The sequence below is a fragment of the Schistocerca cancellata genome, chromosome 5 (assembly GCF_023864275.1).
Source record: "Schistocerca cancellata isolate TAMUIC-IGC-003103 chromosome 5, iqSchCanc2.1, whole genome shotgun sequence".
Taxonomy (NCBI): Eukaryota; Metazoa; Arthropoda; class Insecta; order Orthoptera; family Acrididae; genus Schistocerca; species Schistocerca cancellata.
The window spans coordinates 395,974,348-395,998,190 of NC_064630.1; the positions used below are offsets into that span (position 1 = coordinate 395,974,348).

The following is a 23,843-nucleotide window of genomic DNA, read 5'->3' on the forward strand; positions in this document are numbered from 1 at the left end:
ATCCTCTATCTCATCTTCGTGTGCAGCTGTCACCAACCCTCAGGCAGGAGTTTACAGTGCAGTGGCTACTCATCTTATTGTGTAAGTTCCCCCTTCGACCACCCATTTGTTCAGGTAATTTTGTTGATTATATGAAACATAACCCATGTTCCATTCTGACGAATCTGACCTTATCAACTTCATGTTTACAGTTGGGAAATGAATTCCTGTTATTATAACTAACCAAGTGTTATGTGGTTTATGATCTTTTGTTATAGTTTCTCCATGTTTCATTACACACAGTCTTGTTTCGCCTGAAGATGGCCTTATAATCACCCAAAACTGGTGATGATTGAACAAATAAATCTTTTACAACTGAAGCAGTTTATTATCAGATTCCATGATGCTCAGCTGCGATATCCTGCCAATCAAATTTTTTTTTTCCATTTCTACAATGTTACAGAGATGTGCTGCACCTGAAAAACAATACTCATACACAGTCTTCGCGCATTACCCAATGCCCTTTCCGAGTTGTTCTTCAGTTACACTGGGCAACAAGATAAAATTTTGTTCATGCAAAACTTAGCTTTCATTTTCCATTGGTGTACTCTCCTTTGTTAACATGTGAATCCATACTGCAGCATTATAGTGATATGACCTTGTTTTTGTTTCTTTCATAGAGTCCTTACCAGAAGGACTCTAATAAATGAGCTGTCCACAGCAAAATGTTACATAAGAGATTATTTAACTGATACTCATGTACCTCTTATTACTCCAGTTTTTGTGTACACTTGATCGCATAAGAGATATTCAGACTTGACTAATCTGCAATAACTTGCAATTATTTAACATTCTTCAAATTTTTGGTGGTATCTGTAATAAGTTTAATTTACCATTTCACTGCCTTGCTCTAGGTAACTTCAATTTGTCTGTACATGTTTTCACATTTTTCTCATAAACTCGTATATTAATTTAGCTATATTCTTTATGTGATGCTTTCCACTAGTGCAGCATATAATTTTGAATTAAGTGGTAACATTTCTAAAAATATTGTAATAAATTACTGCAGACGACTGCTTGTCTGTGTAGTTTATAGATCTGCCTTCAGCATCTCCAGGTAAAGCAGTTTTGGAAAAAAATACTAAAAAAAAGTTGTAAGAATGCATACATTTATATTTCAGGATTTTGTACTATACAACTTCTTACTATTCTTGTTCTTTCACAATATAGAGTGACCATGCAGTCTCAAGAGCAGTGATTAATTTTCTACATGCTTGTCCAACTTGGCTTTCTATTCACGCGCAGTCTTTGCAACTATTTTGTATTTCTGTTTAAACTGAATTGGAACAAACTATTTTAAAAATAGAACATAAATGAATAATTAAAGATATTCATGATTCTTGTAGTTATCTTACTGTTAACAATGTTTTTACAGGACTTGCAGGCAGCAGAGAAAGATAAAAATACAATAAAAGTATTCTGATATTCTTTGATTTTCATGGATAAAAAAGCAAGCCTAATTAAAGGGAATATGGCTGTAATTCAGGCTCCAATGAACATCAGATTTTTAGCTGCAGAAACAACTTTATTTTGCTCTTCAGTTTGTAAGTACAGAGCTTTTTTAAATGAATATAATTTATTTCTAACCATCATATATAGAAATTTACAATGCTGTCCCAAATAGCTTTACTCTAACCTTTCAATCAAGCACAGTCATTCTCTCAAACATTCAGATAATATTTATAATTTGAATTTACCAATATATATTTTTCATTACTTTGGTGTAAAAAAAGAATTGAGGCAGCAACTATGACTTCTGCGCATAGTTTGTCTTCATTTATATAAAATCACAAAAAAACCAAATACTGATTTAGCTCTAATAGTACAGAGGATATTTTTCCATTCTTGGCTGGAATAGGTGGGTTAATAATTTAAATTTTATGATAATACTTGGCCTCTTGTGCATGCAACAATAAAAATAAGATTTTCATTGAGGAAAATGCAATCATATGATATTAAAAATATTCATATGTCGAAAGTATTTTTCTCCTAGACAGTTTCTGTACTGACATTACATACCTATATTCTTTTGCGTGTAAGTAACATCTTAACATACAGAAGTGAATTTCTAAATGAATACAAAACTGATGCTTTGCCTTCTATACTTTAAGGTATATATTTAGCAGAAATGACACAAATTTAGTTGAAACTGTATTACTTTTGAACCCCCTTCAGACATGACAGGCAAGTGAATGAATTTTCATCACCTGGCATTTCCAAAAAATCATCAGCATTTTTTTAATGGTGATAATATAGAGGGTCACATATGTTAACAACACATACAGCATAGGAAAATTTGCATCACCTTTTGAAGAATATCCACAAAAAAAAAAGTAAATACTTTGCTTAATGGGCATTTCATAAAGGCAGAATAAAAGTCCAGTCCTCAATGAGAATCCTTCTAAAGTAAGTCTGAATTCATAAATACTTTTGCTAGCAAAACAGTTTTATAGTATTATTTCTGGAGAAAATAATTTCACAAAGATGTTTTTCATAATGTTATGTATACATGAGTGAACTGATAATCAGAGAAATTGCATAATTAAATTACATAGTACCATGCAGTTTAGAAAAATTTTGATATCAAAGATAGATCACTATATCTGCCATGTTTGGAAAACTAAGAGAATGAACGTTCTATTACTAATACAAGATATAAACTGAATGATTTGTTTTTGTGATTTTGCTATACTTCAGCATAAAAGAACAGTAGCACCATCCTGGTTGATGACGATAGCTACTAGATCACAGGGTACATCTAAAAAGATATGCTCATAATAGCATACAAATTTGACAGTGCAACATTAGCCTAAATGGAATCTGTATTTGGTATAATGATCACTTGTAAAAACATCATACACAAGACGTCAACATTTTCATTTTTCTTCTAAAAGCAATTCATCCATATATTACTTAAAGAAGTATGCAACAGGTAAAAGTTACGAAAATAGTGTAGGCAAAACAGCTGTTTTTTAGCTGTGCCATCAGACTTAATGTGTTGCACCTTGGGAGTCATCACTCCATATCAGCTAAAAAATTGCTGAATTTACATTTTTCCTATTTGCACAATCATAACAGTTACAGTGTGCATAACAATATATTACATTTCCTCTATTAATGAAAAATTACAACTTACAATTAAAAAAGTTGATACCACAATATTTATCATCGCGTAAAATCACAAGAAAAATCTGTTAGCATCCCGCATCAGGGGAGTAAAAACTGTTTATTGAATATTTACAAGGCACTTATTGATAAAACTGAAACACTCACAATTATTTGTGACCACTTAATTAGAAACATTTAATAACAAACTGTGTAATTCTTCTTACCTAACAACACAACAGCAGTTCGAACAACTTACATACGATTAGTTCACTCGCAGTATACCTCTGGTATCTGTGCCACATGATTCATTACGTGTTGTCAGGAGAGAGCGTAGTCAACACAAGCATTGATAATTCCCATTGTACATATCCTCGGAGAAATTTAAAGAACAAGCCGGAGTTCGGTATCTCTTAAAACGAGACACCTTCAGGACAGACATAGCAAATACTATGACTGACACAATTATTTTAAATTACTGATTGATTGGATATGTACACTTCTTTGCTCCCTAATTTACTGCTACACCAGCAACCTTCAAATTGACTCTGTATATCCTTTCCAAATGTTCAGTCATCATCCTTTTTCTCTGGCTTCAACTCTACAGCAGCATGGACTTCCTCAGGAGAGCATCTGAAATTGCAAAATTATTTCATTAAATGGCAGGCAATCTTATAACATAAGTGGACAAAAGTTTATTGGAATATTAAATGGAGCTGAAGAAGAAGGAAACATAAATATCCAACAGTCTTCATTAATATGAATCACAAGCATATACTTCCAATATTTCAGGGTGTAGAAACACTACAAAAATTTAAATCTACTGTATTGTACACATTTTACCAACTACTTTAAAACTGAATTAAATCACTGAATTCATCTGACCATTTGCAAAACTACTCGAGTTATAGTATCATATGTACAAACACTAACCCAAGAAGAGACTGTAAATCACACACAAAGCGATACACGTAGCGCTTTCCTGCTGTCTTGTGTATGATGTTCTTGTCATAGTAGTAACGCAGGCCTCGGCTCAGCTTCTCGTAATTCATTTTGGGCTTATTTTTGCGAATGCCCCAGCGACGAGCAACTTCATCAGGATCTGTCAGCTTGAACTCCCAACCGTCTCCGGTCCATGAGATAAATGTTTGACACGATTTGTCAGTAAGCAGCTCCAGTAAGAATTGCCACAACTGGATTGGACCTGAGCCAGTGAAACAAGGGCCTCCACCTGACAACAACAAATTACTCATTAGAAAAACAACACAACAACAACCTACTATTCTGACATATTAATATTTGTAACTGTATTTGTAAACTGCAGTGTGCTGTAAAGGGTAATGCACAAATTGTTACAATAAACTTTGCATGCCATCATTGCGCAAACCAATACTTACTACCCAAGTAAACACTTTACACAGAGTCGTGTTATGGCAGTTAATATTACACACAATGCAGTAAGAAACAGGAGACAAAACCATCGCACAACATGTTTAAAAAAAATTACTAGAAAAATCACAATCAGTTCCTTCCATACATTCCATTTGCCCTAAAGGAAACCCTTACATATACAGCTTTCACTTCTTTGATAATTAAGCTAACAGTCTGATTGTGAGGTTCCAAAAAGTATCACCATGATATCAATTTGAACTTTCTTGATGCCAAAAATAGTTTTTGGTTATTGTGTGTGTGTGTGTGTGTGTGTGTGTGTGTGTGTGTGGTTTTTTTTCTGAAGGAGGCTTTGGCCAAAAGCTAATGTGTAAGTGTCTTTTTGTTGTGCCTATCTGCAACTCAATGTATCGTCTTTACATTGAGTAGCAACCTGTCTTTTCCTTATATAGTTCATTGTGTCCCCTCTGTATTACCAGTAGCACCAGATTCCAAAGATACCAGAAGAAATTTGTGAAAATGATAATATCAACTCAGTTCTGAGTCATATTTTACAATTAATTCATTTTTTGACATTGAGATTCTTGTGAACTGGGATTTGTTCCACTTCAAGCACATAAAGAAAGGTTGTTTCACATATAGCACAAAAAGAAAGGTTGTGGGTATTAGCATAATGCAGAAACAGTAGTTAAGATGTTCATGCCAAATAGAGTAAGCTGTTTTCAAAATTAACTTTGTTGTTGGTAGGCAGTGGACATTTCAAAGCAAAGCTCTATTATCAAATATTTAGTTCACTATGGAGGGGATGTAATGGCAACATCAGAGCAAAATCCATTAACTAGAAATGAAAGAAAAATATTATAGTGAAATTAAAATATGTAAATGTACAGCCACATTTAGACATTGTTTTCTCTATTACTTATCAGTTGTATGCACCAGATATGTACATATATTCAGTCAAAGGTAATCATACAGCTTCAAAGAACTTCACTTTATACACAAACTGTCCAGTTGTTCTAAAGCTTTTGATAATACTGTAATCATTATGAACTGCACGTTTTAACTTTTATTTTTCTAAATGCTGACCATTATTGTCATATTACTTCCACATGCGATTATGCGGCATGAAGGAATATTCATTTCCAACAGTGTGTTAGGAGAATACATTCTTACTTTCATCAGCAAATGAGGGGTGTTTCTGCAGGAGTCAAACAGTTTTAATAAAATATTTTCATAAGAAGTTTCCATTGGAACATTACAGGATTAATGCAAACACTGCAGCACGTACTGTGAAATTTTTAAAGTTTAAGCCATTCTCACAGCAAATAATTCTTTTGTTGTTTTGTACTTAGCTGATATCTACAGATGGAATTCTCTACACACTGTCTCTACAGACAAATGTTACTGTCACTTTGGCACTGAACTGAAGTTCTTCCATAGTAATGTGAAGCACGGTGATGGAGCTGTTAACGATATACGCTGACAGTCAACTGACAAAGTTTAATTTTTAAGACAGCCAATTGCATTTGTCACATTTAACATATAATTTAACCTTCTCAGGCTCTCAAGGAAAGCTATTAGTTGCCGCGAAAATGAAAGTTCCCGATACTCCGACAGAAAGCCACATTTATTCCACAACAGTTTACATTTTAACACATCATTAAGATTGTGGCTGTTTATTCAGGATATTAATGAGTAACAAAAGGAATGGTCATAGAAAATGGAATACAAGAGTTGAATTATTGCTCTCAGTGTCTGTAATAATGAAGAGGGCCAAGAAATGGAGAACTGCATGTGACTATGACCCAATCATTTTTCTAGTTATCATCTGAGTTACAGATGCACAAAAGTTCTGTCATTAATCCCTAACTGAGTTTATATGTGTAATCAGATTAAATTAAATTAGCCAAAGACAGCAATAAAATCAGTCATTGGTGAAAATGCTATAGCTGTGCTCAAAAGGATGTTTTAAAAGTTCTAAAGCTGCTTTTAAAAAAAATCGAGAGTTCAAAGCTGCTATTTAGAGAAAAAGGAAAGTTAGCATTAGTCAAACCAACTTAGTGCACTTCTCAACACTGTGTAAAAGCTGTCATGGTGAACAAATATTTAGTAAATGCTAGACAATAAGATGTGGGCAGGTTCAGAAGAACATCACAGACTGGCCCCATTAGTTTTATGTGAGCACTCTCCAAATGTGACTTACATTGCAAGCACTGCAGACTGGCTTGTCTTGTTGGGTATTTGTTAATGAGCTGTGTGCAATCTCTAAAAGTCTTATAAGAACCTGGTGTAGCCTCTATGGCCCAAGAGATGTATTCACTGATGAACACCCCCCCCCCCCCCACCCCCAATTAACATCCTGCCACCTCCTGGAATTGCAACTTTGTCTATGAAGAGCAGACATGAACGGCTATTACATTACATTACATAGTTGCTATAGATCTTATGAAGTGGGCTCTCCGGATTGTGGACAGATGTAGATGTTATAAATGCAATACAGTGAACACACTCAACTTTATGAAATATTATTGTGTTATAGTTTCTGTGAAGATGCTCTTTAATGGAGTAGCCAACAGAAAACTCTTTAATTCAGTCTCAAAACCCACTGCACCAACTGCAACATGCTCTGGTAGAATGCTGAATACGTGTGTACTAATGATAAACTCTGTAAGTGTTTGTAGTGTGTGTTTTTTTATTATAGTGTTGTATTCATGTTTTCCACTATTGATTTTGTGAAAAGAAAAATATTGCTATTGACAATGGACTTTAAAACCAAAAAAATGTATCATAAAGCATTTGTAAAATTAAGTTTTTGGAAGAAGTTTCTGCAACTGATGCCAGATATAATTCTTATAACAGGCACAAGATAATGAAATTGCTCTCCCTTTACGTTCACATTCACAAGAAAAGTATTCCACAACCCATTAGTAAAAGGGAATATGCAGAATAAACTTATTTCTCCATGTATAAATTGCCTATAGCATATCATGCAGTGTAAATGTAGCTGAACTACATCTCTATGAATTCAAGGCAGTGGGTTTTCCTGTTAAAGTTCTGATGTACAAGTAGCTCCAAAAACATTATTTACATACTTTTTGCATTTCATGTTTTGAGTAGACTTTTTTTACAGCTTTTGGAGTTCAATGACAAGTACTGGGTTGTACGTACCGCGTCTTGTCAAATTTTAACAGTAATGCGTTTGCCTTGAACAGTCTGTTAATGATTTAGATATGTCATTACCTGTCTTTTTTTCTCAGTAAGTGTACTGGTACTACTTTTTATTCCTGTTCTCGTATTCCCTCGAAAAGAGGCAAAATTTGTAAGCTGAAGATCATTTACATATAGGAGGTGTGAACAAAAAGTAACAGGAATTTTCGTTTTCCTTAAAGAATCTTTATTTATTGATCAACATCACTTTGTGCCCTTCAAAGTAATCCCCCTCAGATATAATACACTTGTGCTAGTGCTCTTTACAATCTCAGAAGCACTTCTGGAACTCAACTTTTTGTTACGGTGTTCAGCTCCTACCGCTATTCTGTTTTTACGTCACCAATAGTAAGAAAATGACATTCTTTCGAGGTTCTATTCTGCCTCGGGAATAGTAAGAAGTTGTGGGGCGACACGTCCGGCGAATACGGTTACCGAGTCAACGTAGTGGTTTTGTTTCGTTGCCAAAAAATCACGAAAAAGCACTGAGGTGTCAGTAGGACCATTACAGTGATCCAATTTCCACAAGCTGTTTTGCCACAATTTTGGCCGTTTTCTTTGGACTGCCTCAAGCAAATGTAGCATAACTTCCACTTAGTGTTTCTTGCTGACCATATGACTAAATGCGAGAACTCACGATGCACTATCCCACTGAAACAGAAGAAAACATTGAGAAGCACCTTCACTTGCACTCAAACCTGTCGACTTTTTTTCAGTCTCGGCTCTTCAGCCAGTTTCCATCGGGACGTTTGGGCCTCTGTTTCAGCGTCATACCCGTATACCCACGTTTTGTCACCTTTTATAATCTTCTTCACGGGTTCTGGGTCGTCGTGGAGTTCATTCGGCAATTTCCGCGCGATGTCTATGTGACGTCTCGTTTGATCGAAATGCAACAATTTCGGAACATACTTTGCTGCTGTGTGTCCAATACCCAAAACATTAAGAGAGAGAGAGAGAGAGAGAGAGAGAAGAAAAAAAAGAAAAAGAGGGAAGGGATATGCTGACATCATCAGCGACCCCTCTAGTGGTGATTTGGCTATTTTCGAGAACCATTTTCTTTACTTCTTCCACACTGTCGCCAGTAATTTCAAGATTTTAAACATGTTGTGGTAGGACATCCAGGACGATCGTCTCGTCGTCAATGTCTTCTCGACTCTCTTTGAAACGTTTATAACACTCGTAAACTCTTGTCTTACTTATAGTAGGTTTGCCAAAAGCCACAGTCAACATTCCGGTTGCGGTTCTGCACTTAATTCCATTTTTCAAGCAAAATTTAATGCAACCGCTTTGATCCATCTTTTTCGAAATTAAAAATTCTCCGAACACTCGAAAACGCATATAACCGACAACAATAAACTGAATATTCAAAACAGCTGAAAAAACAGACACACACATCGGGGACACGTGCAGCAACGAGATGAAAAAAAATTTGGAAATGAGATATGTAAAGCCCGCGAAATTAAGAAATTCCCGTTACTTTTTGATCACACCTCGTAGAAGAAAGGTCGGAGGACCCAAAACAGAACCCCGCAGGGCATCGTGTGAGCGGCTAGACACTGACCTGAGTATCCGGCGAGCATGGAGGGCTGGAGCACGGGCTTGGTGTCTGGCGCGCTGTGCGCCAGGTCCTGCGGGCCGCGCGCCGCGGCCGCGTGGTGCGCGTGTGCGTGGGCGTGCTGCAGGAAGGCGGCGTGCTCGCCGCCAGGGCCTCCCCCGCCGCCCCAGTGGTCGCCGCTCGTCGGCACCGTCTGGAAAGCGTCGTACGGCGACCCGTACGCGTCGGCATACCCGTCGTGGTGGCCGCCGTAGCGAGCTGGAACCGAAGACGGAAGTCGAGATGAAGCCTCCGTCGCGCCACACGCTCTACGATTACGGGTCATATCTTTTGATAATGTTGACTGGAACACACCCTTCGAGATTCTCTGGTTATTACGGACGATGGAGTGCAGTTATAAGAGAAGGAGGACACGAAAAGAGAAGCAGTAGTAGCGAAGGATTATAGCCCCTCCTCTAAGTTATTCAGTCTGTACACTGAGCAGGCTGTAGAGGAAACCGAGGAGAAATTTTGAAATGTAAGTCAAGTTTAGACAGAACGAACAAAAGATTCCGTTATTTTCTGATGACACAGTAATTCTGTCAGAGATGGCAAAGGATTTGGAATACCAGCTGAGCGGAATAGATAGTGTCATGAAAAGAAGTTATAAGACGAACAACAGAAGTAAATCAAAGGTAATGGAAGGTAGTCGAATTAAAATATATATGGAGGGAAATTATTAACACATGAGACACGAAATGCAATAGGACCCGCCAGGGTAGCCGACAGCGCTAACGCGCTGCTTCCTGGACTCGGGTAGGCGCGCCGGCCTCGGAACGAATCCGCCCGGCGGATTAACGACTACGGCCGGTGTGCCGGCCAGCCTGGATGTGGTTTTCAGGCGGTTTTCCACATCCTACTAGGTGAATACCGGGCTGGTCCCGACGTCCCGCCTCAGTTACACGACTCGCAGACATTTGAAACTTTCACACTATTTCACGATTTACACTAGACGCAGACAGCTGGGGTACACTAATTCCGTCCCGGGGGGTATGGGGTGGCGGCAGAAAGGGCATCCGGCCACCCGTTAAAGTTCACCGTGCCAACTCCGTTCTTAACCCTGCCGACCCTGCGCACAATGCGGGATAACGGCAAAAGCAAACACGAAAGGCAATAGAAATGTTTTCCTATTTGGGCAACAAAATGATGAACGATGCAAAAGGTAAAGAGAATATAAAATGCAGACTGGCAAAAGCAAGAAAAGATTTTCTGGAAAGTAGTAGTACGATGAAGTCGGATACAAATAAGTGTTTTCTGGAAGCATTCAACTCGAGTGTAGCATTATATGGCAGTGAAATGTGAACGATAAACGTTGCAAACAATAACGAAAAGCATTTCCAATGTGCTGCTACAGAAGAATACTGAAGATTGGGTGCTCGATTGAATAACTAATGAAAGGATACTGAATGAGACTGGGGAGAAAAGAAATTTGCGGCTCAGCTACGATGGATCGATTAGTAGGACAAATCCTGAGATCTCATAGAATAATTTGGTGACTGGCTAGTGGGTGATTGTAGAGGAAGGCCAAAGATAAAATATAATAAGCAGGTTCAAATGTATTGAATGTCGATCAGTTAGTGTAAATAGATATGAAAATACGTGCACAAATACACTAACACGGAGAGATGCACGGCACTAGCCTAAACACGACAAGGAATCACGCCTTACGTATAATTTAAGCAATTTCTACAATCAAATACTAAATTAATAGGTGATTTAACTGCAACGGAAACAGCTGATAATCGTGAATTTACGTTGTTGCATCACTGATGATGTAGCCAGACTCACGGGAGGTCTTCACTTGGAATGGTAGTTATTTCAACGAATAAAAGAGAAGAGCTGGACTTTTAAGGGTAAGAGACATTTCACCCAGTGCATGTAAAATTACCTAACAATCTGCCGTCTGTCTCAGCTGGAACCCAGAAACTGCTTTAACCAGCAAATTGTTACATTTCTGCGATTTAAAGACAGTGCAAAGGACACAAAAGCAGACCAAGTGAAAACTTGAAGATGCTAGTTGCGAGTGCCAAGCCAAGCACTGTTATTCACTACTCGAGAGGAAGTGTGCTGTATCCCATACGATAACGTTCATCTACAGAAACAGACTACACGGATCCTAGCAGCGTTCCTCCTCGGAGAGGCAGTTAGATAAAGAAGTGCCACAACGTTACTCACCGCGGCTGAAGTTCTTGACGTACTGCTGGTACTTGTCGAAGAGCGGAGGCGCAGCAGAGTAGAACTCCGGGGAAGACTCGAGGTAGGGCGGTGGTTGGTGGGCGTCCAGCGAGTGGTAGTCCTGGTCGTGATCGAAGTGCGCGGGACCGGACGGCGGCTGCTGGCCCTGCGGGGGCGGCTGCGACGAGGGGGGCGGCTGCTGCGACGCCTGCGGGGGCGGAGGCTGCTGCGGGGCGCCGAACCCGTCGTCGGCGCTGCCCAGCGCCGCCGCCTGCGCCTGCGCCTGCCCCAGCGTCGGCTCCAGAGGACCGAATGCGCCGCCTGCGCAAACGGGGACACTCGTGACGCTCCGTGCTGGCCGACTCAGTTCGACATTCACACTTCTTTTGCAAGCCCGGTTCTTCGTGTGAGCCGCCTGACAAAGCCTCACGAAGTCAAACGCAAAGGTGCGGCCCTCTTACGTTCAAATCTCTGCACGAACTCTCCTAGTAACCGTTTAAAATTCCAGAACGAAAGGATAAGTCTACGACGAAGATACTACTGTACTCTAATAGGCCCCATACGAGAGTGACAGATCGCAGTACTCGTTTAATCTGGAGTGCGATCTGCCCATAGATTGCACTACGTGGGCAAATTGCATGTATGTGGAAAAACAGCCGATTGCAGCGATCGACTGTTGATAGTTCGGAATTCTCGTAAAGTGTGATGAATCGCATGTGACGAATCATCCGTGTGTGGCAATATGGCTGCGAGTCATTTGTCTATTCATTGAGCGTAATTGTGTAGTTTTGTTTCGTTTCGCTATGTGCAAGCGGAGTAAGGTCTTTACGTCGGAATTTATAATTACTTAGGGAGGACTGGCCACTCTGAAAAGTGAACTCGAATGCAGTGCTGTCACATTACGAAGAAATCAAAATCTGAAAGCACTGATACCCTTAGATATTACAGTTATTACCACATTGAAGCTGATCCGTAAAGTAGAAATTCATGGGGAAGTTCTTGGTAATTCGATATTCTGAGCTCCAGACGGTGATTTTTAGTTACTTATCGAACGATTAAACATGTTATTAAAAATTTTAACTTCTAAACAGAATGAGATAATATTAAATGGCCCCTTTAATTTAAGTGCTTGGGGCGTACTATTCTACAGATATACAACACTCCCTTGGCATTTCATACACTCCGTCATACATTTTACAAGAGTTATGGAAACGAGCAGTGGTGCTGTTGATAACCTTTCTGTGGAAACACACAGATGGCAAGGAGACTGTGTCAATACTTTCAGTTAAACTACAAGACTAATAGACGCAAAAGGAGTTGAGAACATTAAGACACAGATTGCCAAGTAATATGATTCTACCAGGTATATGATTCCTGAATTAGGCCTGCAACGGCAGAGGTTTATTGCACAAACAAAATGTTATTAAATACTGCGAAGTACACTGACAATATTTCCCAGCATTCACAACATGACACTAAAAGTATGAACTTCGTAATTATGTGCAGGACCTAACCGTTTCATAGTAGTGCCTAATAGTGATACGTGTTGGAAGACGTCACGGCCGTTTCTATTCATATTCGTGATATAAAAATCACTCGTTCCCACTATCAGTTTATACCATAAAAGTTTTTAACAACTAGCAAGAATTAAGTACACAATCATGGATATACGTTGCCAGCTATCGTTGACTTTTGTCTGTTTAACCAGTTCTGCCCGTTTTGGAACGACCATTAGTCCAGTTTTGTTGCAACTGAGGAATCAAACTGACGTAAAATACGTTCAAAACTTTTGAGATCAATATCGTTTAGCTTGTCGTATAATATATTGTCAGTGTCACTGGCTGAGCGGTCAAGGTGTCACATTGTGGTAGTATGACCAGAACCGCCAACGGTTTCTGGATTTCAGGAAGACGAGGAGGAGGTAATGGTAAGCGGAAGCGAGCAGTAATGAGGTGGAGGTGGCGGCCGCAGCACTCACCGTCTTTGATGTGGTATCCGGCGGGCGGGCGGAGGTGTATGAAGGCGGGCGGCGGCGTCGGTTCGTCGCGGCCGCAGTCGGCGTCGCGCGGCGGCACCGCCGGCGACCTCAGGTGGCTGTACCCGCCTGCACACAACACAACACCGGCGTTTAGCACAACGGCACTTGCGTCTAGTTTGTCATCCCACCAGTAACGACGCTACTTTTCCCCCCGAATGTAAATGAACGCTTTCCACAGCGGTGCCATTGTCGTTTACCACTAACGCACACAAGGCGAATTGTACCTCGTTTCCCCGTTCATTCACGCGTGTTACGAGAAGACGAACGACTGCACGTATGTTGCAGACGTTACTTGCGGAGTGTACGTCTAGATAGGCTTTTGTTGGTATCATAATTTTCAAATTCTATCGTTATGATTGATTATACAGTAGGAGCGAACACACAGAATTACGCTTGTCGCCGATATTAGATCGAAATCTCGACACTGTGTTTACATTTTGCTCTAAAGCCAACTTCAGTATTGTAAGTATCCTGTTTTTACACATTTATTTATTAATAACAGCGATGGTTGATAATAGCAATTATCTGCTCATTGCATAGATATTCCTACTCTGAGTGATTCTCGTGTGACCTGCGCCAGCACGATAACATCATTTTACATCCTACTGTGAAATCAGATGTCCTTCGTAATGATTTTACTGTACGCTCTCACAGGCGAGTTTCTTGGAACTATATAACGCTTCCACTCTCGTCAATCAAAAGCCCTCGTCAATCTCGAAATGCTAACAATGCCCGATAGGCGAAATACACTCATAAAACAGACGTACGAATTTTACTTTAAATGCTTCTTTCTTTATTAAGCCAGATATCTCAATTTCCTATCTGCCATTTGCACTTCAGACTACAAAGGGACTATTCCGAGATAAAGCATGTAACGCTGACTGCCTACGATTTTCCATCTTTTGCTAGACGTGTATTCCAAACTCTTCCCATCTACTCAATCCTACTACTTCTTGGTGACGAAAGCACCCTGTTCGTTTTCACTGCCAAAGTATCTTATTCCATCAATGGGGTGTATGTTTTGGAATTGTAAGGAGATTGGGTATGTAAGACGGAAAGAAGAAACTATGATGGCATTTGGCTCAACGGGTGTGAAAGTCCGCCTAAAATTATACCCTGACTAAGCGGCTGATCTCTCGCATTTTCGCCGCCTCTGCCGCGCCCAATCCTATCTCGACAGCTAACACCTAGTGCTACACAGATCAAATCATATACTTTGGGAGAACGATGCAGTCTAGTAAAATGCAACTATTGCTGTATCTAACAGTGAAAATATATTAGTGATACAAAACGAGGATTTCCACAATAAGATTGCACACCAACAATTTTCAGACTCTTGCCGTAGTTATGGAACTTGTAATAAAACACTCATTTCTCGCAAACCCCTAACTATATACTTTTACATAATTTGTAATGTTTTGAGACAAGTAATAATTTATTTTACAATTATCGAATTATTAGATATTTTACTAGTCTCACTTGGGTTGTTCAAATGCTGAGTTTACTCTCAATCAGGTTTTCTTTGATAAAAAGCCGAAATGTAGACATTATGTAAAGAGTAATGTATCAATCGATGAGTGTATGTTACAAATAAGGTATCGCCCACACGGATCAGCCGCTGGGAAACTTTTGCTGTAGCAGAAAAATTTCTCTTACAAGAGAGAAGATAGCTGAATTTTGCAACTGAGAGTAACCTGCTGTCAAGAATATGGCCCTGAACTTGTAGTGGAAAATAAAGACGTTGTAAGCACAAGGTAAAAGACAATGTGGTGTTTCGTCGAGAATAAGTCAGTGATGTAAAGTGCTAAGACCTATGGCAGCTTACGCATGCCAAGTCTTCACAATTAGCGTCATCTAAATAATCCATGCCCACTGTTTGCACTTGTAATATGGTCGCGTTGACCTGCTTACACAGCGGCAAATAAATAACTATCAGGACCTCGCCAGTGCTCACTTCACGGAAACATTATCGCTCATATATGGACAATCGGTTATAAGACGTCCAATAAGTTTAATACGTCCCTTGCGCTCCATTATCCATGCTAAAAACATCTTGTAAGGATTGTTTACTACAATGGCTTTCGCAGCGAAAAAAGGTTGATTTCAACACTTGGGAAAAGTTCGGACATGAATTACTAATACAAGAAAAACCCATGGAAAAAATAAGCCTACAGAAAATATAAGTTCATCACGTTTTGCCGCTGGGTGTTCTGGCATATCGATAAAGCTAAATTTAAAAAAAATATCTTCAAAAATGGTGGTACTGAATGATTACACACATCTCCACATTCTTAACTACAACAGTGAGATTCTAAATCAATACACAACTTATAGAAAACTGCAATATTTGCACTTGTGCCCACAGAGTAGGAGCATGCGCTGTCGCCAACTTCAAACGAGAAATGCCACATGACTTTTGGTATAGCACCGTTGTTCACATGAAACTTTAAAATCACCTTCAATGCTAGGGGTGGACATCGAAATACTTGAAAGAAGGAACACTTATTTTTCACAGGTCACACTGTCACGTGACGTGGGTGACAATGTAGGCTGGCGACAGAAGTCCTATTCTGCGTATCCGAGTGCTCACTCCACAGATATTTCCACTCCATGCTTGTTCTCACCACCCCACACAATTTTTAAGCGTCTAATCCTACGGAAAGAAATCCCAGATGTTATGTACTCGTGTGCCAGAAGATATTTACAAGTTTCAAAGCGCTTAAAAGGCGTGCACTATTTATCATCTAGCCAACGAGAACGTATTACTTCGTAACATTCTTGTGCTGTCTGCTTCAAACGTGGCAAAGATTAGTCCAAAATTAGAGAATTCTGAGTACATACAACGTATATTTCGCAAACTGGGAAAAACTGCCTCGGTGCGTCCAAGTTCGGTGGTCGCTCGGCGTTCCATATGGGCAGCGAGGCGCGCGCCCACACGCGGCTTTCTCCCGGCTGCCTCCTCGCTCTGCCTGCCACCATTAATTGCGCGTTTCGTAACACAGACGCCGCGTAACACTGCTCTGTAACGCGCTTGTCTTACTGCAAACGCGGAAAGCCGAGGGCCAGACATATAGTGCACCACATAAAACACCTCGTTACAGAATGGAACTGTCGAAATGACGTTTGCTTTTGAGCTTCCGCTGTGAAGACAGTTGCAGAAATTCCGTTATTCATTGTGTTCGGCCGGGAAGCTGTTACACGGGGACAACAAGAAGGTATACTCCGTACTGGATGCTGTAACAAGAGAGCCAGGTTGGTCTCCGCACTTGAGTCAAAAACTGTGAGGGAGTGACTTTATCAGTGCCAAAGTCTGGCAGCAATGTGCAACTGCTCACAACGCGCTCACTGAGCTCCTCACACCTTATGTCAGTTGTTCCTCACGTGACAAGAATGACGTATAGACCGGTGGCAAATGTCTGTGTCGACAAATAACCTGCACCTTTTCAGCATCATCACGGGACCTTCGACGGATAATACCTTCAGAATTTTTCTGTAGGACGTTGCAGAGAGGTCTCTAATTCAACCAAGGGGAATGGCATTCTGGCTGGCGACAGAGAACTGTGCGGCAGCATCGAGATCATACCGAAGGACTGTACGTCTACGTACTCCGCAAACTACCGTCGGTGCATGGCACGGAGTACCATTATTATCGATTTTCTTATTTGCTCTATTTGCGTGATGAGCAAGGGAAAAATACCGTCTCTGTACGCGCCCTACTCTGTCCTCTCTTACACTGTCTGATCAAAGTAACCGGACACACCTATGTAATTTGGAACTGAGTACTAGATGTCACTGGCGGCGGACGCCAGGATAAAAGGATGACGCGGAGTACTGTGTTGTCAGCAGAGTAGCAGGAACAGCAGAATGGGTCGGTCAGGAGAGATAAGTGTTTTCGAAGGTGGACCTGAGTAACAAACCCGTCAGGGACATCTCAACCCTTCTAAAGCCGTCCAAGTAGACTGTTGTTGATGTGGTGTGAAATGTAACCAGCCACAGTTGAACCAACACCAGGCAGACCTCATCTACTGACGGAGAAGGACCGCTTAGCATTGCGAAACGTGGTTGTACAAAATCGCATCAAATCGGCGAAAGCAATCACTCGTAAAAGTCCCACCGAGCCGAATGGCAGGTCAGCCCCTCTACAGCCACACAGTTCTATAGTCTATGCTAAACGACGCTTGATGTGAGGGACGCCGCTGGACAGTGAATGACTGGAAAGAGGTACTTGGAGTGTTGAATGACGCTATACCCTGCAGCAGTCCGATGGAGGGGTTTGGCTTTGGAGAGTGCTTCGAAAACTTCACCTTCCATCATGTGTAGTGCTAGCAGGAAAGTACGAAGGATGTGATGTAATGGTATATTTTTGAGGTTAAGACGTTGTCCTCTCATAGTGCACGCTAAATGCGGAAGAACATGAGCACATTTTACAGCGTTCAGTAGAGGAACAGTTCGGAGTCGATGATTGTGATCAGCATGATAATGCACCCTTTCATAAAGCACTGTCTGTGAGGCAGTTGTTTGTGGACAATAACATTCCTTAAATGGACTGGCTTGCCCAGAATCACGACCTGAACCCACTACCTTTGGGATGAGTTGGAACGATTTCTCTCCAAACCCCAGGGTCCTGGTCTCATTCGTGATGAAGAATGGGCTGTCACTCCTCCACAAACATTCAGACACCTCACTAAAAGTGTCCTTGACTGAGTTCAAGCCGCCAAAAAGTTGAAGGCTGGACACACCCCATATTAATGTCCACTAATAGGCGTCCAGATACTTTTAATCGTGTAGTGTATACTGAGGGTCCCTGCGCAAGATATATGCTCGTAGCAGCATAGCGGTCGCACAGTCTTCTTTGAATAAATGTCCTGTAAATTTACTGGGTTCCTCAGCTTTTCTGTTACACATTCGCATGGATCCTACCAACGTATTACAGTCCTAGTAGCGTGTCACCGTGATCTTTTGATGTCTGTTGTCGTGCCTACTTGATGAGGACACCAACACTGGAACAGAACTCCGCAACTCGTCACACCAGCATCTCGTATGCGATCTCTATTACAGATCAGTCGTATTTTCCCAGAACGCTCCCAAGAAAATTTGGTCTTCCATTTGCTTTCACCAATAATGGCTTTGAATTCTGCATGATCGTCCTATTTCATATCGCTCATTAGTATTATACTTATATGATGTGGTGTACGTATGTCGACAAGCGACACAGGTAATTTCTTGCGCCTGTAAATGTCTCGTGTGGCTTCCAAGACCGTGCACTGCCCCGAACAGTATTTATGGTGTACTAAGACCAACAAGGAGATGGCTGAGAGTTTGAAGTTCGCAAGAATGCGTAGTGACTCGTAGAGGTTACCATATAAACGAATAATGGGCTAAAGCCGCTGCAAATTTCGAAATACCGTGGTAAATTGGGTGATACGACACCCGAATGACAGTCAGCTCACCTGTACAATTGACGTATGAGACTATGAGACATGTGGATCAGTGTGCTGCAAAAAGCAAGACAAGTGATTTACGAAAAAGAAAACGGGTGGTTTATCAGATGCTTATCTGTTCTGTCCGAGAATCAGCAAGTCGACCTGGTGAAAGCTAAAATTAGTATATGGGCAAGTTTCTGACTGCCAGAGACCTTCCATGAGTTAATATCCTCCGCGAACTTTTCGACGCTGGGTGACAAACTAAAGCAATGATATAAATTTAATCAGGGGCCTACCACTCAAAACGACGCGGGGCTCATTAGAGTCCTCCTTCACCTTCGCAACATACAGCTGCCTACACGCAAGCGAAAATTCAGCTAGTGTAATGTAATAACATTGTAGGATGTGTCACTTTATGAACATGCGACATACATCTTTGCAAGTAGGAGAATTAGCTATTGCTTCGCTGACAACAGACATTCTTTTTTCCCCAAGTATCATCGATATCATAAAACCAACTGTGGAAACTAAGAAGAGAAGTATGTTGTGGCTCCTCATCCACATTTATTCAATTACACTTACGTTAACTCGAATTAGTGTGACAGTTACAGCCTATGGCAACGAAAATGTGTGTATATCGAATAATATGATAACAACGTACACGGACTAAGCGTCGTACAGTGAAATGGGCAAACGAAATCACAGCACGCGTGTAGCGTAATCCGATCATTGTCGCAATTATCTAATCACCAGAAACAAGCTTACCCGCTAATGAGTGACCCTATTTGGAGAGCGCACAGTTTCAGTGTATCGGCTCAATGCGACCGCTCATTGTGTGCCGGTTGCTCGTTAGTGGCCGAGCGATGTTAATTAAAACTGGCCGCATCAGTGGCCAGATTAATGGCACACGGGCGGCCGACTGCGCCCACCTCGTGTCCAGCCCATTGTTCCCTGGACCCGCGGCCGGGTGGGACAGCGGGAGGCGTGGCTACGCAACAGCGGCGGCCAATGGAGGCCAGGGCGGAGCCCACGGCGCGCCAATTGGCTGGCAGTGTCACGCCTCCCCCCAATAGCGTCCTGCCCCGCCCGACCGGACAACAGCTCGGGCGGGAAAGTGTAAACAGACGGCGGAGTGGAAGGCGGGGACTGGCGCGCGCTCGCCTGGAACGGCCTCCGACCGGTGAAGTTCCACAGCCGCGCGACCTCATGCCTTTCCTCGCACCCGCCTCACCTAAAGCAAAAGTTTCTTGCGAAGACAACTCACACAGCACAGAACAAAGGAAACGAAGTAGGGATCGCGTCGTCGAATTCTGCGAAACGGTTGCGTCGCCTCTGCGCAGTGTCTTTACCTAATTAAAGGGCATAATTACTTGTCTACGAGAAAAATTGGGTAGTACACGAAGTAATACGGCACCTCGTCTGTTATGTGTAATGATATCATGTGATCCTTCTCGACGTATATTATAGCTTGTGTATGAACCTTACGGGATGAGTGTAAAGAGATCGAAAGGATTCGAAGACGCGTCACAACCACTTAGTCATTTGACCCATTACTGAGTAATCAACACAGGGAAAAAATAAGAAAGAAACGAGATTCTTTCTGTACAAGGAGAAACTGCTACAGACTTTTGAGTCTACACAGGTTTAAAGACTTTGAACCGCCGTCACATAAACGGTTTTCTCCTTGTTGAATTCTCAAACGGATAAGTTACTTCCCCGTGTGCTCTACAAAATGTCACGCGCTGAACAGTGTCTTACAGAGAATGTATATATTTATCGTTACCAAAGGGAGGTCATCATATGCCTGCGAAGTTCATGCCTGAAATAGACTCCGATGTAGGATTTATTATCATAGCGCGCGTCTGCTGTGCTGACAGACTTACGTACTGGGGAAGGCGCACTTTCTCATTTTATCCCTCCGTAAGAAAACTGTATATTAGCCTTCGGCCTCCTGTCGAGAGTTAGGTTGCGCCATTCGGGAAAACTAAATAACTACGAAACAAAGAGTCGAGCTTCGATCGGTTTGCTAAGCTGCTCTTCGGGCCGACGAAACTGCAGTTTTAATTAAGTGGTCGTCAATGGGATCGTTCTACAGAAAAATAAATCGTCATTAAACTTATGGGGTGTTTTGTATTCTCTTTCCCAGTCAAAAGAGCAAATCTGCTGCTCCGCAACTTGAAGTTTGTCGTTTTAACGCGTCTTCCGGCCACATCACGTTTCCATCGCTGTATTAGTGTCGTAAGAAATAGAAAACTACTCCTCACTTTGATCAATGTACATGACTGTAATTCTGGTTTGGCGATTTCTGCAGATCAAAAGAGGAACAAACAAGATATCCTGTGAGTACAGTCATTCTTTCTGACTACTACAATTGCTCACCAAGTCGAAAATATGTTCCGGATAAAACAAGATCTGGAACAAAATTTCTAACGCGTATGGTGGATATAACCACGGAGTTAGCAGTTTTTTTGATTGCAGGCACTTTACATCAATAATGTCATTCGACTCTAGGTCACATTATGCATCGCGATGTTATGCCAACTACGCTTCGAGATAGTAGTTGGTGGGCACTAATCTGTTGAAGACCCTACAGGATTTCGATGTAAATCATGACAATAGTTCTTTCGGTTTGGATAGCGTGGAAATAAGTGAACAACTCCATGCTTCTGATACGTAATAAAGTGCAAAGAAGTAGCTGCCGGTACATTTAATTTCTGACTGAGTTACACATCTGTATCATTTCATATCACTGCGGCAACTTGCAGCATTGCGTTTTGACGCCGAGGTTGAGGAAAACTTTTTATCTCTTCAGAAAAATAAATTGCCTGTGTGGTAATTGGTTTTATAACGCGTAAATAACTCAAACCTTCTTAGCACTTGGTGTGACCTGCATTAAGGCTTTGCGTAAATGAAACATTCTGCAAACGTGCTTCATCAGAGTGGCTCGTTATATAGATAAACTTTTTTGCGATTAAGGTAGCTTTTAAACTAAAGATTTTGTTTGGGAGTGGGCATGTGGCACTGTACACTGACAGATTTATCACATTCTTCAGGAACAGGGTTGTGCAGTATCTGAGCTGATCATATTGCAATCATTAACAGCCATTGGACAAAGGTACAGTTTGCAAACATTTAACCCGGTGCTTCCGAAGGGAGTGCTGATAGATGAGAGACGAGACGAGTTTCGGTAATGGAAACGAGACTCTTGTCTCTCACTTCGCGAGGAACAGTTGAGAACAGCATAAATGACACACAGATCTTAAATATTTCACTTATCCAAAACTGAAAGAGTCTTGAACTAACAGTTTTGCGTAATCGTGTACATTGCTCAACATAAAAATCTATTCTCGCAAAACCGCGAAACGAAACTTCGCTGCGTTTAACACTGCCACTGTGTATTGCACTTAGGTATTGTTTTACCGTAAAAGAAGACATGGCTGAAACATGTTCTTCTTGCCAATCTTAGGGAGCGCTATAGGGGAAAAGGGCGAGGATATTATGAGCGATACCTGTTGTCAGCCAGACCCCTGCCTGTTACAGTTATTCGTACGTGTCTGTCGACTTCGTGCTGCTCTAACCACTGCAGAAAACTGTTGCATGTTACGTGAGAGAAACCAGAGACGCTTTCAATGTAGGAGGCTCCGCATTTCTCCTCGAATCCCTAGTCGTAAGACCAAGTAACATGATTTCAAAAATTGGAATGTACGACAGAATGCTCGGACTTCGATATGGAGGAGATAATCAAGGTAAATCACGAATCGCTAATCCACTGCGCTATACTCTTAAATTTAAAATTATGGTAACGCTGAATCCATACTGTTTGAACACGCTACCATACTATATACGCTCTTGCATTTCAACGCTCTAAAGTTTGAAAGGGAGCTCAGGGGGAATTATGCGGCAGAAAATTACGTGAGCAGTTTTCTGAAAATGTTCGCAATGTTCAGCCGTGATGTTCTATCCTACACGCTGTGATGTGTTGTTTCACAGCAGAATCAAACTTGTAAGTACAGTGTTCTGCGGTAAGTTATTCGTCGAATCAGTAAATTAACTGTGCCGCCAGTATATCTACGCATGCCTGTACTATAAAAGTGTAGTACACAATCCAACAGGATGTGTCCCTTGCAGATTATTTGTTTTCAGTTAATATTTCCGAGACGAAGCCCGAGTCTCAAAGTATGACATTACCTGCAACACAGTTTGCAAACAGTTTCCACATATACTACTACTTGGACCTCCAAAATACATCATTTTTCGACTCATAGTTCAAGAGAGAGGTTGTTTATGGCCATGGATCAGCGCTCGTCTAGAATGTGTCATGAAATTGAGCGAAAATGTCAATCTTCAAATTTTTTTTTATTTATTAGTAGCACTCGTGGACAACAAGTTCCCAAAGTTTCAATGATGAAATCGCATCCGAAGTGCCTGAAAAATAGTGAGATGTGTGACGCGACCTACCTGCCACGCCGACTTTTTGAAATAACACTTCAGTGTTAGCTCAGCTAACAACGATTCTGTTGATTACTTGAAAGCAAGCTTACGGATATATCTAGAAGGCCATGATATGTACTCTTTGGCTTTATGGATCATCTCCGATTTGTTAGTGACAAGAAGGGCAAGATGTAGGAAGATGGAAAGGATATTGGTGATAAAACACACTCATAAAGAAGATGATAGACAATCTTCAAGTTGTTATGACAAAGCTATTAGACAGAACGTATTCAGTGTATGCGACATGAAAAGTGCAGTATGGGCTACATACTTCCATATGGTGTCAAGAGATGAACATCCTATTCATCATCTGTGCCATATTAGCTGCTGTTAATGTCTACAGTCTCAGAAGGATAACAACCCCTACATTCACTAGGAAAGC

The 23,843-nt window shown here is 41.1% G+C and overlaps 1 protein-coding gene across 3 annotated transcripts in view; it reads right to left on the reverse strand.

The window, feature by feature from the left end:
• Positions 1-1,543: 1,543 nt before the first annotated feature.
• The window catches only part of LOC126188941 (ETS-like protein pointed), a 798,299-nt gene continuing 775,999 nt past the window's right edge, over positions 1,544-23,843 (reverse strand). For all 3 annotated transcript variants that reach the window (XM_049930684.1, XM_049930685.1, XM_049930686.1), the window contains 5 exons: positions 13,488-13,613; positions 11,510-11,830; positions 9,302-9,553; positions 4,078-4,375; positions 1,544-3,777 (listed from right to left, as the gene is read on the reverse strand). In XM_049930684.1, the coding sequence (XP_049786641.1) occupies positions 3,714-3,777; positions 4,078-4,375; positions 9,302-9,553; positions 11,510-11,830; positions 13,488-13,613 (1,061 nt within the window). In that variant the 3' untranslated portion in view covers positions 1,544-3,713. The remainder of the gene's footprint in view (positions 3,778-4,077; positions 4,376-9,301; positions 9,554-11,509; positions 11,831-13,487; positions 13,614-23,843) is intronic.